General features: G+C 46.9%; 7 protein-coding genes across 7 annotated transcripts; 5 read left to right on the top strand and 2 right to left on the bottom strand.

Annotated features, from left to right (window-relative positions):
- Nucleotides 1–241: 241 nt before the first annotated feature.
- KUCA_T00000767001 (uncharacterized protein) lies at nt 242–1,102 on the top strand (the record flags this gene model as incomplete). The annotated part of the gene is made up of 1 exon (XM_022605336.1): nt 242–1,102. The coding sequence occupies one exon, from the start codon at nt 242–244 to the stop codon at nt 1,100–1,102; it is 861 nt and encodes a 286-aa protein (XP_022456815.1).
- Nucleotides 1,103–1,983: 881 nt separating this feature from the next.
- KUCA_T00000768001 (uncharacterized protein) lies at nt 1,984–3,780 on the top strand (the record flags this gene model as incomplete). The annotated part of the gene is made up of 1 exon (XM_022605337.1): nt 1,984–3,780. The coding sequence occupies one exon, from the start codon at nt 1,984–1,986 to the stop codon at nt 3,778–3,780; it is 1,797 nt and encodes a 598-aa protein (XP_022456816.1).
- Nucleotides 3,781–4,282: 502 nt separating this feature from the next.
- KUCA_T00000769001 (uncharacterized protein) lies at nt 4,283–5,335 on the bottom strand (the record flags this gene model as incomplete). The annotated part of the gene is made up of 1 exon (XM_022605338.1): nt 4,283–5,335. One exon carries the CDS (start codon nt 5,333–5,335, stop codon nt 4,283–4,285), a length of 1,053 nt encoding a protein of 350 aa, XP_022456817.1.
- Nucleotides 5,336–6,051: 716 nt separating this feature from the next.
- On the top strand, nt 6,052–6,879 carry KUCA_T00000770001 (uncharacterized protein; the record flags this gene model as incomplete). The annotated part of the gene is made up of 1 exon (XM_022605339.1): nt 6,052–6,879. The coding sequence occupies one exon, from the start codon at nt 6,052–6,054 to the stop codon at nt 6,877–6,879; it is 828 nt and encodes a 275-aa protein (XP_022456818.1).
- A 507-nt stretch (nt 6,880–7,386) lies between these two features.
- Nucleotides 7,387–7,518, top strand: KUCA_T00000771001 (uncharacterized protein; the record flags this gene model as incomplete). The annotated part of the gene is made up of 1 exon (XM_022605341.1): nt 7,387–7,518. The coding sequence occupies one exon, from the start codon at nt 7,387–7,389 to the stop codon at nt 7,516–7,518; it is 132 nt and encodes a 43-aa protein (XP_022456819.1).
- A 221-nt stretch (nt 7,519–7,739) lies between these two features.
- KUCA_T00000772001 (uncharacterized protein) lies at nt 7,740–8,186 on the top strand (the record flags this gene model as incomplete). Its single annotated transcript, XM_022605342.1, has 1 exon — nt 7,740–8,186. The coding sequence occupies one exon, from the start codon at nt 7,740–7,742 to the stop codon at nt 8,184–8,186; it is 447 nt and encodes a 148-aa protein (XP_022456820.1).
- A 278-nt stretch (nt 8,187–8,464) lies between these two features.
- On the bottom strand, nt 8,465–10,039 carry KUCA_T00000773001 (uncharacterized protein; the record flags this gene model as incomplete). Its single annotated transcript, XM_022605343.1, has 1 exon — nt 8,465–10,039. One exon carries the CDS (start codon nt 10,037–10,039, stop codon nt 8,465–8,467), a length of 1,575 nt encoding a protein of 524 aa, XP_022456821.1.
- Between the last annotated feature and the right edge of the window lie 647 nt (nt 10,040–10,686).

Genomic DNA, 10,686 nt, shown 5'->3' on the forward strand with positions numbered 1-10,686 from the left:
TTATTTTTTTTTTCAATTGGTTCAATCGCTAGTGGTTTGAGGGAGTGCGTGATTATATCGTACACTACAACGTGATCCCTTACTCAGAGTCCGGTTAGGTTTGTGCAACGTCAACACGAAATTGGACACTACAAAATTCTCGAATCGTCTCTTTGGTACCTAGTGAATAGGATACGTGTATATTTGCTAGCGCTTCACGACTTTTTGATACAGGGCATTAAAGCCTCTGGTGTACTAGACGATGAAGATGACATACGAGAACGCAGATACACGGCTGAAATACGAGGCCAGTTCCTCGCCCCAAGCAGAAATCAAGACTGGCTTGCCAAACATTTTAAACCCCGCACCATTTTCGTCGGTAATCTCTGTGAATAGTGGAATGTCATGGGGGCTACAAAGATCGGAACAGACAACAAACTCCGCGGCGAACTCACCAGTGACACACATACAGTCCAGTCCCCCGACATCACAATATGCTGAGTTCATGATCAGACAGAATGGACTGAACAGGCTACTCCCGCCGCCAGAGAATCAGTTTGAAGCCTCGTCGTTTGGCACCGGAAGCCTTGTTAATGCTGTGACTCCTAACGTGGGCGTAGGCGCCGCGATAGCTACAGAATCGGTTTTGTCTGGTGCAGCCAGTTCTTCTAGTACATCTGGAACTATTTCTATACCAACACCGGCAGACCCAGAGGAGTGGAACAGAAAGGCTGCCGACATAGCCATGGGCCGTGTCCCCAAGCCAGTCAGATCGGAGCCGCAAGTGTTCATTTGCGATGCCTGTGAGAAGAGATTCTCGCGGAGAATGAATCTAAAATCGCACAAGAACTCAAAACACGCGGGGCAGAAGCCGTTCGCATGCTCCTTCTGCGAGCAGCGGTTTGCGCGGTACTCGGACCAGAAACGGCATGAGACGATCCAGCACGGCGGAGACAAGGTGTTATATCGATGTTCGGGCGTGAACGAGAGGGGCGAGAGATGGGGGTGCAATAAGAAGTTTAAGAGGAAGGACGGGCTGGCAGCCCACTGGAAGAGCAAGAAGGCCAAGACCAAGTGCCTCAAAGAGGTGATAGACCAGAGGCAGAAGGAGCTCACGGTGTAGCTGATGGTGTAGGCCCATTGGGCTGCAAGTGGGGCCAATGATGTGTACTCTAGTGTAGACCCCAACCATATCCAATCCGAATGACCAAAGATAAGCGATCACTACCCGGCTACACGCCGTCTGGCGCAGGCAAGCGTCGTGTCCCCACGGATGACGTAACGGCTACTTAGCGGGGTCCGGATCATGTGACGCCAAAAAATGTCATCTCTAACAATCCGAATATGGGGTCACCAGAAGGGCCCAGCCCACTGATTTAAATTGGCATGGCACAGAGTAACGCAGCCCCGGCTGCCCTACATATTTGGCCTCGGAGAACTGTAAAACTTTGCCATAAGAAAGTCCAGCTTCCCCCTCCCCCTTGTTGGTCATCGCAGGGTGGGTTAATCTTAATTCTTGCGCACATGTAGCCCGACTTAACACAAAATAACGGCTCTGTTCAGGGGGGCGTATACACCTCCCAAACCTGGGCTCCAATTCCTGCAATTGCCGCTTCTGTTTGACACATCGGGGTCCTGTGCTGATTCCGCCAAACTCCTCTCGCAACCGCACGATTTGCCAATAATTCTTCTGGTGGGCCTGCCAGATAACTAAAAGGTGCTTCTTCTTCTTTTCCTTCTTCTTCTTCTTTCTTTCCGCTAGATATTACGGAGGGGTCTTTTGGGCATTCATTCGGATAATTAATTGGACTTTTATTTCCTTATTTTACATCTGAAAGCAATCAGTGGCACTCTGTGGAAACCTCAAGAAATAGTGTTGCGTTTTCGTTTTTGGAGCCCTATTGTTAGTCTGACCCTGTCAAGCCACTTCTGGAGTCAAACCAGTCCGAACCTTTCAGAGCGCAGATTCTAGATTTATTTTGCTTGATAATTCTCTTGGGATACATGAACAACAATTTTACTTTACAGGATCCAAGATTAGCCGCCACTGCCCCCTTGATGGATCAAAGACTTTCTACAGATCAAGAGCAACATAACCAGCAACGTATGCCAACAAGGGCAAATTCCCTCGGAAACGGGAACGAAATCCAAGGGCCACACAGCAGGATCGACCAATCAGATGTTACTTTGAATCCATATGAGTTGTCTACGATATGGACTCCTTCCAACAGAAGCTCGGGTGGTTCGATTTCGTCTCTTCCCTGTATGAACGGAGAACTCCCTTTGAGTGCCGGTGCATTGGGTTCGAACGCGGGTTCGAACTCGAACTTCTTTCCAGTGACTTATGAACCCCAGGGGGCTTCTTATTCTGGTTTTGGGTTCAATAGCAGAAGGGCCTCCTATGCTGCTGATTCCGGTGTTCTGAACGAGGGCTCAATATGGTCCTCAGACCCCCTTTCTCCTAGACTGTCACAAGCCAGCAACTTGTTGGGATCGTTAAATCACCATGGGAAGTCCTCTTTTTCCGGTCCGGTGCCATCAAACGCTACTTCGAACCTTGCTTCCGCAGGTTCAGTGGCAACCCAAGCCACAAACGGGTCTCCCTGGGACTCTCCCCAGAATGCATTCCCTATAAATGAGTTTGTTCCCCCTTCAAGACGCCACTCATATGCTGCTGTTGGCGATAACCAATGGCTAACCGAGAACTTTGGAAGTGGACTGGGAATCACCAATCCAACCATCTCCCATCAGCACCAGAACCAGGTCCAGCAGCAACAGTTCCATTCCCAGCAACAGCAGAACCAAAATTCCGCTGCATTTGGACAGCAAAGATTATATCGTGGCTCTTCTCCTGGTGCTGTTCAAGACCTCTTAAGGGAGCAGGACCAGGTCTATTCTGATGCTGACTCCTACTTCACAGAGCGTGCCAACAGAGTACATGTAACCGGAAAAAGCGCAGTTGATTTGCCCAGTGCTTTGGCTGCTTTGAACCAGGTTGGAGTTCATCTTCCAAAGTTTCCTGGGAATACTCTTCCAGGAGTGCAATTGGCATTGGTTTCCTTCAAAGCAGGCAGAGTCGATGTGTTTTATCATCCAGAGAACACATGTCATAACCTCAAGATTGGCGATTTTGTTCTGGTTGAGGCCGACCGTGGCACCGATCTTGGTAAGGTTGTTCGGCTAGATGTTTCCATAGACGAGGCAAGACTGTTGAAGTTACGCCAGCATCAGGAGCAACAGTCTGCGTTGTCTCTGAATGGACCAGGCAACTCTCCTCCTCTCAATGCGGTCAATCTCTCTGCCTCACAGGCATCTCCACCTCCGTCTCTACATTACCCCAAACCCCTGGTTAGGTTTGCCTACGCCAATGAAGTCTCACAACTTCAAAGCAAACAGTCTGATGAAGAAAAGGCTAAACAGGTGTGCTCCATGAAGGTGAAGGCTCACGGGCTGTCCATGCAGGTGGTTGATGCGGAGTACCAATGGGACAGAAGGAAGCTGACATTTTATTATTGTGCCGATCATCGTATCGACTTTAGAGATCTGGTCAAAGAACTATTCAGAATTTACAAGACAAGGATCTGGATGTGTGCTGTTAATTACCAACATCAACTGGACCAGCCACCGGCATCTATGATGACCAAGCATATGAAGAACTTTGGTCTGGGGTCAGACTTGGATGTTCCGGCAAATGTCGTTCCAAGGATGTTTCCCCTTTCTCCTCCTTCCACGGGAGGAAACAGTCAAGGGTCTAGAAAGAACTCGGGCTCGGCGAAGGTTATGGGCAAACTGATGCACTGAGCCTTCGTCGTGGGACGTTGGTCATGGGACAATCGCCATGTTAATTTGTTATTACCACCCTTCGTCTGAAGTTCTGACCCAGATTTTGAGCTTACCTTAAGCGCTTTTTTCCCAGAGCTCTCTCTCTCTCTCTCTCTCTCTCTCTCCCCTCTTATCTTATTTGCTATACACTTTGCTATACCCTGGTTTACGATTACTACACTGTTTTTACGTCAAAAAGGTCTTCGGAAAGACCAAGGAGAGTCAGGTCGGAAAAAAAAGGAAAGTATAGATGGCTTTGTTATATATCATGAAAAGACAAAAAAACACTAGAAAAACAACAGGGTTGATGATGAACGATTTCTCTTTTATAACTTTATATCTTGTTTTTGTTGCTTATGAGTTCTCACGTTTACTTTGCTATCATTCCATCTTGGGTTTCTTGCTCCACATTCTTGTAACAGTTTACAATCAATTGTAGATTGTAGAAATTTTAAAAAAAGCGAGTAACGAGAAGGAAATACTAAACTTGGGCCTCTTCATAATCAAGAATCTGCTTCACAGAGTCATAGATTGTTGTTTCATACGGAATGAACTCGAATCCCAACAATTCGCGAGTCTTAGAGTTATCATAATAGAAACCTTTGGCTTCCCTTTCCTTCTCGCCTCTTGCTGGATCTCCAACTGGGAGTTTCTCCCTTAGTTCAGGGAACTTCAGTCTGATTGTGTCCAGTACTCTCTGAGGATTCGACCTTCCCACTGTGGGAAGTAACCTTTTATTAGCGAACTTGGCAGGGTCCGATAGCGCAGCGATGTGGGCACGTGCAACGTCTCTCACATCAATTGTCAGAACTTGCGGGTTGTCAAAGGGACCTTTCGAGTCAGCAGGTAAGTGAAGGACAGACTTGACTTTCTCTGCTGAAAAGTTGAGCTCTGGATTGGCGATTGATGCCTCGAAAAGCTGGGGTCCGTAGACAAAGGGAGGGTTCACGGTGTGGAACGTGAAGTTCGCACTAGTCGAAGCCACTAACTCACGGGCAGCCTTTTCAGCCAGAGTCTTAGATAGAGAATAGGATGGCATCACATCACCGTTAAGGTCTGCTCTAGTGATTGGATTCCACGTTTCCTCCGTATGCTTGAAACTCTTATCGCCAGCCTTATCAGCATTCCGAACGGTCGCAAACGATGATGTCATAACAACATGCTTTACCTGTGGAGCATACTTTTCAACAGCCTTCAGAATCCCAACAGTGCCATTCACAGCCGGATTAATGAAAAGTTCCTCGGGGGTTCCATCCGTAGTGGAATGCACTGGCGATGCTGTGTGCAAAACGAACTCCACCTCGGGGTGATTTTTCACTGCATTGTCAAATGCATCTAATTCCGCAATATCTTTGACGTATTCAAGCGTCAGCTTTGGATTCTTGTATTTCGCGCTGAATTGAGAGTACACATAGTCCCCTTTTTCCTTGGTTCTCACTGTGCCTACCACCGAATAGCCCTGCGATAGAAGTTGGTCCACGATATGCAGGGCGATAAAGCCAGAAGCCCCTGTTACAAGAACGGCGGTAGTCATGGTTAGTACGAATTGAAAATTTTATCAGAAATAATTTCACAAGAGACTAGAAAGTGCGGCCTTTCTCTTCTTCTTCTTCTTTTCCTTTTCCTTTCCCTCTTCCTTCAAATGTTAGAAATATTCAACATTTATAGGCGAAGGGGTTAGTCAGCGCGCTGGATCTGACGCAATATGCCAAGCTTAGATAGTGCAGCTCATCGTGAGCGATTATAAGAAGCCACATCAATTTCTCCACAATGTAATCAAGACTACTAGTTGGCAATAAAAGAACATTTTACGGCTGTTTTCCCAAGGATTCCGTTTAGACTCACAATGTAATCATTTGTTACCACCGGAGTGAACGGAAGATCAGCCATGCATAACTCCGCATTCTGCTACGAGTACCAGTTATAGTGCGATTAGTAATCATAAAACAATTCTAAAACATGCCAATCAATATTACTACTTCAGCTTCAAATCTCTAGCTCCAGAAATCTCAAGCAATCATCAGAACTCGCCAGATCATACTCCACAATTAGTCCTTCATTGGAAACTTGGTGCAGACCAAACGCAGTTAATCTGCATTCGGAACTTTGGGTTGAGCACTACCTTCGACGATTTTTCATGCCAGTCGAAAGTCGATGCTCCAATGGGTGACAAGAGGATACGAGTTGAAGTAGATCCGTCTGCACTTCAGTTTATTTTGCGATTAGTCTCGTGTTAATATTCACAGAGCCATGCTTGCCAGGTCAACAGTCCAAAGTGTCTACAGAGTACTGGTCCAGAGGGCCTCGTACGCAACGGCCTCGACCACCACATCGGCACCAACAACGCACATACTTAAACACGCAGCGCAGCCACCAAAATGGGTTTTGACAACTCTCAGATCGTTTCCTTCGCTTGAGCCACATTCGGTGATACCGGTTCATGCCAAGTTTTTGAATAGCCGCCTGAGAAGAGACCTGCTTTGGAAGGCCGTGATAATGGAGCTGGATAACAGAAGAGTGGGTGCTTCCAACCCAATGGGTCGTTCCGAGCGCGGGTTCTCAAGAAGGAAGTTGGCTCCTCAAAAGGGTTCAGGAAGAGCTCGTGTTGGTGATGCCAACTCACCAATCAGACACAACGGGTCCGTGGCCCATGCCAGATCCGCTCCTAACGACTTCTCCACTAAGTTGCCTTATAACGTTTATGCGTCTGCCTACAGAATCGCGTTGAGTGACTTTTACAGAAACGGAAATCTTTTTGTGATTGGAAGGAGCAAGGATGTCGAAGCTCCAAGATTGGCAACGGATTCCTTCAGTCTGGATATTGTCACAACGCAGAAACAGGCACTGCTTCAGTTTATTGCAGCTAACCAGCTCCAGAACTTGAACCTCCTGTTTGTTGCGGATAACTTGGAGGAAGTTACCAATCTCACTGAGGCCGCTAAGGAGCTGAATCAAAAGGTCAAGATTCTGAGCAAGGAGGAGGTTGAAGTTAAGGATCTCTTGAGGGCCCGCAGAGTGTTTATGGACGCTTCTTCTTTAAAGTACTTTGCTAGTGAGTTTGCTGCGGGTCTTGTTTGAGAATCCAAGAGAACTATTCCAAGAAGAAGATTTCAAGAACTGGGGAAATAGAACGATAACCAGCCTGTATATACAATAGCATAGCATTCAAGTGAGCCTTACGAAATGAGTAAAACATCTAGTAAATGGAAACAATAACTACTCAGCGATTGACTTATCACGCGAAGCGGACTGTCTAACGCCTGGGATACTACCCTCACTAAGAGATACGCCATTTCCACACACCATACATTCGGTATACAATCTTGCTTATATTCGGAGTCACAAAACATGGTAATATATTATATAAGCGATTATTGGTTTGAAAACGACTTTTAAGTCACATGACATGGTGGAGGGCTGGAAACGAGGGCACTAGGATTTTCTATGGGCAAACTTAGCGTTTGGGCAGAGACACTACCCTCGTCGCCCTCACACTTGGAGAAAACCTGTTAACGATTTCAACACCAGCGCAAATATTCAGACCATCAAAGAATCTTTCATAGTTCGATAAAACATACATCAAATATGTCTTTGGTTATTCAAGAACAGGGTTCATTCCAACACATCTTGCGGTATGTTTATTTCAGCCTGTTTATTCGTTGTACCGCCGTCTTAGTTGGAAGATATGATTGGAAGAGTCAAGAGATGAAAAGTTGAACAAGCCCGTGTTAGAGGGAACACACGAGAGAAATCGAGCCAAACGCTCCAAGTGAAGTGTCTCGTTTGACTACTTGTTGGATCTCTTCAGGATAGACCGTTACTATCAGAACTATGCTGAAAATTTCGAGGTATTATTGAGATTGAAAAATCCTACGACCTCCGAAAGTTTCGGTCTGTCCTCTCTACCGTCACGGATATCGACCAAGCGATAAAAGCGGATGAAGTACCGATCATTCATTGAGCTGCTTACTAACTTTTATTCCAGTTTGCTTAACACCAACGTTGATGGTAGAATCAAGATTATGTACGCCTTGACCACTATCCGTGGTGTCGGTCGTCGTTACTCCAACTTGGTCTGCAAGATGGCCGATGTTGATCTCAGCAAGAGAGCTGGTGAATTGACCCAGGAAGAGTTGGAGAGAATTGTCACCATCATGCAAGAGCCAACCAAGTACAAGATCCCAGCCTGGTTCTTGAACAGACAAAAGGACGTCGTTGACGGTAAGGACTACCACGTCTTGGCCAACAACTTGGAGTCCAAGCTCCGTGACGATTTGGAGAGATTGAAGAAGATCAGAGCCCACCGTGGTCTCCGTCACAACTGGGGTTTGCGTGTTAGAGGTCAACACACCAAGACTACCGGTCGTCGTGGTAAGAGAATCTAAACTGGTTGTATAACGTTGAACATAATTAAAAATTAAAAGACTGTTATTGATTTGTAGGAATACTGAATGGCGATCTGTGGTTTCTGGACGTGGCTCCATCCATACCAGTTATGCTGAGCCTGCTTACTCCCATATTCCGGCCTATGTGCCTGTGGTAGCCTGTAGTGGAACTGCGTTCATATACAATTTTATATTTTATCTGTTTCATCCTTCACATTTTTAATGTTCTGTATATTCGTAAAATCGTAAAGATCTCCTGAGTGCTCAATTAGGTTCGTCTAGTTAGCTCTTCTGGAGGGTGCGGCTCTCAATGCCAACAGGTTCTCCACACACTCGATATCTGAAGTGTCTGGCTTCTCCTTTGCTTCGGTGACTACCTTGACGTTTTCGTCTTTGACCTGCAACGCATTGGAAGACTTCAGGCTGGAGGTAACGCTCTTTTGGTCTTTGTCGTGGTATATGTTGAAGGTGTTCTCCTCCTGAACAAACAGCTTGGCCTTTTTGGTCTTGGAAGGAGTATCCACACTGGCAAAAACGCTTGTAGAGATTTCCTTGTGACCGAGAGCTGCGCTAGCATTGACCTTCCAGGTAGGGCGTTTGTTCTTGCGAGTTGTGCTCTCCAACGGAGTCAACAAACCGGCTGTTTTCTTCGTGGAGTTTCCCAGTCTGAACGTCATGGTGGAGCCTTGGGCTGACGACGAAGGGTACGACGATCTCACCGGAGTCACATTGTTAGGATTCTCGTGCTTAGATCTGGAAGGAGTGGTGATCATGCTTGGAGCCCATGTCGCGCGTGGGGGCATCATGGGCACGTTTGGAGAAGACAGGTTGAGAGTATGGGTAACACCTGTGACCTTGAAGCTTGCATGGCGGTCAGGAGAACTGGAGTGCTGCATAGTCTGGGGTGTCTGGCCGTAGAACGACGAACTGGGGGAGTCATCAATGCGCGTTACGCGTATAGGAGACGATTCCTCAGACTTCTCTGGACTAGTTGTTGGACTGGCCACCTCGATACGTGGTGTATGCGACATCTGGAATGTTGTGGAAGAACTTGGGGCCGCGGCTGAAGCGGCTGGGATCTCTGGTATCTCAACAACAATGTCCGGATCGTTGTGGGATTTCCTTCTCATGGACTGCCTTCTGTTCTGGAACCAGATCTGGACCGCCTTTTCGGTCATGCCCAGTCTGGTAGCGATCTCCGTTCTTCTGGCCTTGTTTGGGGTGTTTCCAATCTCGTACTCAGACTTGAGCATAGCCAGCTCGGCTGGTGACGTTCTTCTGCGCTTCCTCCTACCCGTAGACCCATCCTCCGAGTTCGAGTCTTGGATGGGAAAAGTCGCTGGAGAATGCGAGATAAATGAGAACGACTGCTTCTTCTTCTCGGCGGTTTGCAATAGCTTGTTGCCCGTTGCTGGGGACGACTTGTCCTTAAACACGCCAGTAGGAGGCCCTGAAGGCGATGAGTTGGAAGAGTTTGGCAGAAACGAGACTGGTCTCGCCGGTGTTCTGTATAGAGGGTCCAGAGCATGCGATGATGAGGAGGATGAAGAAGGAGACAAGGAAGATGTCAATGCTGGTGGTAATGGCAATGCTGTTTGTTGTGAAAGAGATGTCGAGGTTGTTGTCGCGTCGCTCGCTGAGGATCCCGAATAGGAGGCCGACTTGAGCTTATTTATAAGCAGATCTGTGCTTCCGCGTTTGGTTGGTGAAGTTGGTGCTGAGACTGACTGTCCAATTGACTGCAGTAGCGAGGAAAGAGGAGGTAGCGACTTGGAAGAGGCAGGCTCCGAAATGATCGTTGTTGAGGAACTGGAAGTTCTAGTGGCCACGGTGGGCAATTCGGCAGTGGCCATTGTGTATGTGATATTCCAAACAAAGGAGTGAAAGAATGCAATAAACAAGGCAGTAACAGAATGAAGGCTTCAGGCGTGTGAACTTTTGAAAACGTGAACAGTGTGATGGCAGCAGGAGGTAATTATATAAAAGCGGAATCACGAGAATGTCGCTCAGACAGGTAAAACAACAATTACCCGAAACAGGATTTGTTTATTTGATGTGGCCCAAATAGCGAGACCAGCAGGCAAACCGGTCCAGAATAATGCACGTAATTGCGTATTTTGGCTTATTACGGCTATACATTCTGGCGTTGTAAGAAGACTCCACGTTCAATTTAACCCCTTTGTGTGCTCGCGTTTGTAGATCCGGGACGTGTCTTGTTTGTTTACACTTGGGAAACTGGGATTTACACTCCTTTGAGATAGCACCAATGAAATCGTTTAGTTTGAAAACGGAGAGAGGAAAAAATTACATTGAGCGATGGAACTGAGTTATGCAGTGGCTGTATATATGTTTCATTTTATCAGCTTCTTAATTGTTCGATCATCCATTCAAAAGCATTGGTTATTGGTCTTTCGTCAGTTGCTGGGCTTCTGAATGGATAATCGCGCGTCTCACGACCACCCCTTCAGAGACGCGTCTTGAATTACTGGATTGGACTTTT

Source organism: Kuraishia capsulata, genomic scaffold, assembly GCF_000576695.1.
Source record: "Kuraishia capsulata CBS 1993 genomic scaffold, Kuraishia_capsulata_scaffold_1, whole genome shotgun sequence".
Taxonomy (NCBI): Eukaryota; Fungi; Ascomycota; class Pichiomycetes; order Pichiales; family Pichiaceae; genus Kuraishia; species Kuraishia capsulata.